Genomic DNA, 5,950 nt, shown 5'->3' with positions numbered 1-5,950 from the left:
ACAATGTTTTTATTCGTGATTGATATGTATGAATGTTAAAATAGTATTTTGATGTACATTTTAACAGTTACCAAGCATTACAAGACCTTGCAAAGTTATCATTGTTTCACAAGGTTAGTATGTGTATTCAATACTTTTTCCTATATAACACTCATATGAAATTTCTATGGGAAATTAATTCATATTACTAAACTTATTATTGTTCAATGGTTTGTCATTTTGTGGAACATGAATCAAGTACATACGGTTACTTATAACACTTTGGTAATGTTGTCATTCTATTAAATAAGATATTACAATTTAAAATTAACATATCTCACATATACTTAGACTATAACTATATGTTGACATAAACTTAAAAATAAAACGAAATATAACTATATGTTTTTTTTTATAATTAGGTGGTTGAGTTTAGTATAATCATATTAGTTTTAACATATTTTAATCATATTAATTAGTTATTTCGTAAAGTTTATTATATATCACTGAATTATTTAATACATGTATAAATTTTTAATATATTTTTGAAAATATCTTGGTCAAAATATGTATATATCTTGGTCAAAATATGTATAACACTTCGGTAATTTTTTTAAATATATTTAAAATTACAAAATATGTTAAAAGGAAAGGGAAATAATACATATGTATTACGTTTGTAAATTGCAACTTGCAACTACAAATCCCCACTCAAATTATTATGCAAGATGACCCAACACTTGATTATTACAATAAAAAAAAGCCAATTATGTAGTTTGATACATATCTCATTGAATTATTAAATTAAATATTATAAAAAATATATTTTGATCATTAACTCTTCCTTCTCCACTTCCATTCTTTGTTTGTCGATCCCCCCACCCCATAAAAAATATCCTAGCTATTACTATATACATATATTTATCTATATATATCTATGTTATCTATATCTATCTTTGATTAAATTTTGCAATATGAAAATACATCTTGAGGGTAAAAAAGAAGGAAAAACAAAAACAATTTCATCATCATCATCATCTTTAATGGCTAAAGAGTTACCCCACTCTTGTGGCACGGTTGAGCTTTTGGAAGCTTTGGGTAACAATGGAAAGTCTACAAATATGGCTCATGTAGCCCATATACTTGAAAGACTAATGGTTATTAATAAAGATGGTTATTTCCATCTCTATGAATACGGTTGACCCGGAACACTTATACATTCCTCCTCATTAAGGTGTCATTTCTATTTCGTTATACATCATTGTCGTGCATCATTACATTCCATGTTTAATCTCTATACGCATGTGCTTTGTATGTATGTTTAATTACATTATATGACTTCGGAACACATTTTAGTTTTTTTGTAGCTTTCTAATATGTCCAACATTGGAAATGAAAATAGTAACCAAACCATTCCTCAATTACCTAGGACTAATGTTTGTCCACTTAACCATGTTTCTTTTAAGTCCACACCCAATGTTCAAGTATTGAGCGACATCACTAATGTCCCCGTTTCATCTGAAACAACTCCTGTCACAAAACGTAGAGGTCGGGCCCCCTTTAAGTAGAAAACCTTTAAGTTCTTATCCTACTTGACCGAATCAAGGAGTACAGTTTCGTCTGCCACGTGTAGCCCTAGCATCAACCACAAACTCTACAGTTACTCAGACTACAGTCCCATCTTTACTTCCTCTTGGTAGAACTCAAGACTTTGATATGTCACAGCCTACGAATATTACTGAGCGCTCTATTGAAGGTAGTCCCATCAGGTTGGTCCCTATGGCAAGTGTTGATGTTTTAAGCGATATCACAAATGTTTATGTATCACCAGTAACTACCCCCATTAGAAGAGGTAGAGGTCGTCCCCCGAAAAGCACAAAACCTTTGCCTTCTGTTAATACTTCACCAAATCAAGCAAGACAACTTGGTGCATTACATATTAGGGAAACAACATTCCGCACTGGGGAAATTATTAATGGTGATTCCCGTCCTACATTCCAATCCTCACATGCTCGGGGTAGACCTCAAGGGGGTGCTTCTGTTTCTCGGATTGTTACACCTCGGTTTCATGACTATAGTCGGATGGGTTTGAATTCAACGGACACTCCTACGATAACCTCACCTTTGCCCACATCTACATTCATGATATCATCAAGAACTGTCATTGGCGTCGATGGTAACCCTTCTGGCCCAGAAGTTAGTGTAGTACAAACTGGGGAAACAACACCGCCCTATGAGATTCATCTTAATGTGAATTCCAGTCCTATTGTCGCATCTTCCCGTCCTCGGGGTAGACCTCGATTGAGTGCTTCAGTTCCTCGAAATGTTAGACCTCGCTTTCTTGAAAACAGTCAAGTCGGAATGAATTCTATGGGATCTACTATTACTACACCACCTCTGGCCACACCTGCAGTCATGATATCGTCAAGAACCGTCATTGATGTTAATGGTAATGCAATTAATCATACCACATCATCTCACGCGGACACCCCTTCTGAAACATCCGGCTATGGTGTTAATCATGTGAATGTGGCAAGTACTACTTCTACAATACAGGCCAATACTGTTCGTGAAAATGTTGTACAAAACCCCGACCCTGAACAGACTGATGTGTATCACCTTGCACGTCAACAACGTAAGGAACTATCTCCTCGAAATAATTTCCTTTGTTATTATACAAGTTATTTGTATGGTAGTTCATTTCACTTCAAATCATATTTTCTGACTGCAGGTAGGATGACGGAATATTGGGATTGTGGTGATGCTACATACACGTGTGTTTATTGTGAAGAAAAGTTTTGGTATGGTGAACGAACGGTTAGACGTTCTACCAGATCTAATCCAAAATTCTCAACGTGTTTTCGTGAAGGAAAAGTTCAGTTACCATTTTCACAGCATCCCCCACAATTATTACAAGAATTGATGGATTATAATGGTGGAGAACGTTCTAAAGTATTCAGAAAGTTTCTGCGCAATGTTTTCCTTCACATCAACAGGGGGGAAAATACTTAGAGATCTTAATGACGGAGGTGGGCCTTACACTTTCTGCCTAAACGGGCATAACCATCACCGTATTGGTACATTGTTGCTAATGCACGAGGATGGGCATCCCAGATTTGCACAACTGTATATTTTTGACACTGAAAATGAAGTTGAAAATCGTCTTTATGCATTGAACAGAGCAGGTTCTTCAAATGGAGATGACGCAATTCTGCGGATGTTACTTCAAGAACTGATAACAATGTTTGATGCTGTTAACCCCCTGGTACAATCATTTAGCATGGCAAAAGATAGGTTTAGGGATTCACCAATGGAGCGTGTTACCCTTTGTCTCATTGCTACCCGACAAAGAGATGGAAGACAATACAACCTACCAACTGCATCCGAGGTCGCTGCACTTATTCCGGGTGATGGTAATCCCACTGATTATCGAGATGTAATAGTTGAGGGAAGGGGTGGTGAGCCGGGTAGATATCCTATTAAGAGGATAACTGAGCTACACCCAAGTTTTATGGCATTGCAATATCCACTGCTTTTTCCTTATGGAGAGGATGGGTATCGTTTGTACAACCCTTTAAATTTTCCTGCCAACACGAAGCGAAAGTGCATGAGCTTGAGGGAATATTATTGCTTTCGTTTGCAAGAGAGAATCCGTGAAGGTAAATTATTGCATAAAACTGGCCGGTTGTTTCATACATACATAGTTGATGCTTATACTGCTGTTCTCGATCATGATTTAGACTAGTATAAAAGGAATCAGCCTACCATCCGTTCTGAATTATATAATGGCTTGCATGATCATATTGCAAATGGAGAGACGGATTCTGATGTTGTTGGAAGAAGAATTATCCTGCCATCATTGTTTAATGGTGGGCCTAGACATATGATCCAGCAATATCAGGATGCTATGGCCATATGCCGTTCAATTGGTACTCCAGATCTTTTTGTAACCATGACCTGCAACCCAAGTTGGGTCGAGATTTCCCGTCATGTTGAAAATAGCATACCTGGTCAACCACCGGTTGATAAACCAGAGATCATCACCCGCATGTTTAAGATTAAATTGGATGAGCTAATGGAGGACATAGCTAAAAACCATCATTTTGGACGTGTAGAAGCAAGTACGTGCTAATTTAATATATATATATATAATGTGCTTCATATTATATGATATTTTTAGTATTGTTTAATAATCATAACGGGTTTTTTTTGGCGTCTCCAGTTATTTATACCATTGAGTTTCAAAAACGTGGATTGCCTCGTTGCCATGCCCTCATATTTTTACACAAACATGATAAGATTTCACCTGATGATATTGATCATGTCATCTCTGCCGAGCTTCCTTCTGAACAAGATGACCCGATTGCATTTGAAGTTGTTCGTACTCATATGATGCATGGACCCTGCGGAGAGCACAATCGTAAAAGTCCATGTATTCAACCCAATGGTACATGTTCCAAAGGATTCCCAAAAGACTATTGCGAGGAAACATTTGTTAATCGTGATGGTTGGCCCCGGTATAAGAGGTCTAATAATGGAAGGCAAGCAAAAGTTGGTCGAAGGGAAATTTTGCTAGACAATCAATTCGTTGTTCCCCATAACATTGACTTGGTTGTCAAATATGGTTGCCATATTAACGTTGAATGGTGTAACCAGGGTTCTTTGGTTAAATACCTTTTCAATTATTTTAATAAAGGTCCAGATCGTGCAACAGTAAGTGAAGGACAGAACAACAGAACATCATATCAGACGGTTTTGCAACAAGAAAACGAAATTGAGGCTTACCTGAAATGTCGTTACGTGTCTGCTTCCGAAGCATGTTGGAAATTGTTAGGATATGAAATGCATTATCGTTCAATAGCGGTCGAGAGGCTTCCTTTTCATTTAGAAGGATGCAACACAGTTTGTTTCGAAAGTGGTGAAAACGTGGAAAGAGTTGCTTCGAGGGAAAATGCTGCAAAGATCGAAAGTGGTGAAAACGTGGAAAGAGTTGCTTCGAGGGAAAATGCTGCAAAGACTAAATTTACAGAATGGATGACTGCAAACGAATTATATCCAGAAGGTCGTCATCTAACTTATCCTGAGTATCCCACTGAGTTCACATGGCATCAACAAGACTTAACATGGAAGCCAAAAAGTGGTAGTAAGTCTGTTGGCCGACTTTATTACGTCCCTTCTTCAATGGGACAAAAGTACTATCTTAGGATGTTACTGAATGTCGTACGCGGTGCTCAGAGCTTCAAAGATATCCTTACAGTGGACGGTGTGGAGCATGACTCTTTCATGTCAGCGTGCAAGGCTTTACATTTGCATCCCAATGGAAGTTGGGAAATCAACTTCGGGAGCTTTTTGTAACCATATTATTATTTTGTACGGTTGCTGATCATGCTAGGTTCTTCAGAGAAAGTCTTCCTTATCTTTCAGAAGATATTTTATACAATCAGCGGTTACAGTTATAGAATCAAGAAGTCATGTTTACTGATGAGGAGATTGCAAATTTCACCCTCCAAAAGATAGAGACAATATTAAATGCTAATAATAGGTCGTTGAGTGATTTTCCAGACCTTCCCCAACTTAATCATGAACTGCTTAGTCTCGGAAGAAACAAACTGATAGCCGATGAAAGAAGGTACATGGTCAACGAAGAAATGCATTTATGGTCCACTTTGTATGGTGGATTAAATCCATCTCAATAGGATGTGTATGATAACATCATGCAAGCTGTAGATGCCCAGAATGGGGGCATTTTTTTGTTTATAGGAGTGGTGGGACGAGAACAATTATATCTCGAATACGTTCCGTTGGTAAAATTGTTTTATCTATTGCATCTGGTATTGCATCTGTAACACCCCGCTAAAGCGGAATACACGGGATGCACAGATAAGCACAAGCACGCACAGTAAAAGTTCAAACACAGCTAATAACATTAAGGAATAAGAAGTATCATAAGTTATTACAGTATTTGGGATAA

The 5,950-nt window shown here is 37.2% G+C and overlaps 1 protein-coding gene across 1 annotated transcript; it reads left to right on the top strand.

Moving 5' to 3' along the window:
* The first annotated feature begins 1,022 nt into the window (after window positions 1-1,022).
* On the top strand, window positions 1,023-5,334 carry LOC122610293. The gene is made up of 6 exons (XM_043783289.1): window positions 1,023-1,136; window positions 1,594-2,614; window positions 2,711-2,923; window positions 2,976-3,638; window positions 3,795-4,100; window positions 4,202-5,334. The coding sequence occupies exons 1-6, from the start codon at window positions 1,023-1,025 to the stop codon at window positions 5,332-5,334; spliced, it is 3,450 nt and encodes a 1,149-aa protein (XP_043639224.1).
* The last annotated feature ends 616 nt before the right edge of the window (window positions 5,335-5,950 follow it).

This window comes from Erigeron canadensis, chromosome 8, assembly GCF_010389155.1.
Source record: "Erigeron canadensis isolate Cc75 chromosome 8, C_canadensis_v1, whole genome shotgun sequence".
In the NCBI taxonomy this organism is placed as follows: domain Eukaryota; kingdom Viridiplantae; phylum Streptophyta; class Magnoliopsida; order Asterales; family Asteraceae; genus Erigeron; species Erigeron canadensis.
Note: the sequence above shows the minus strand (reverse complement) of the source record. Positions and strands in the feature narration are given on the sequence as shown.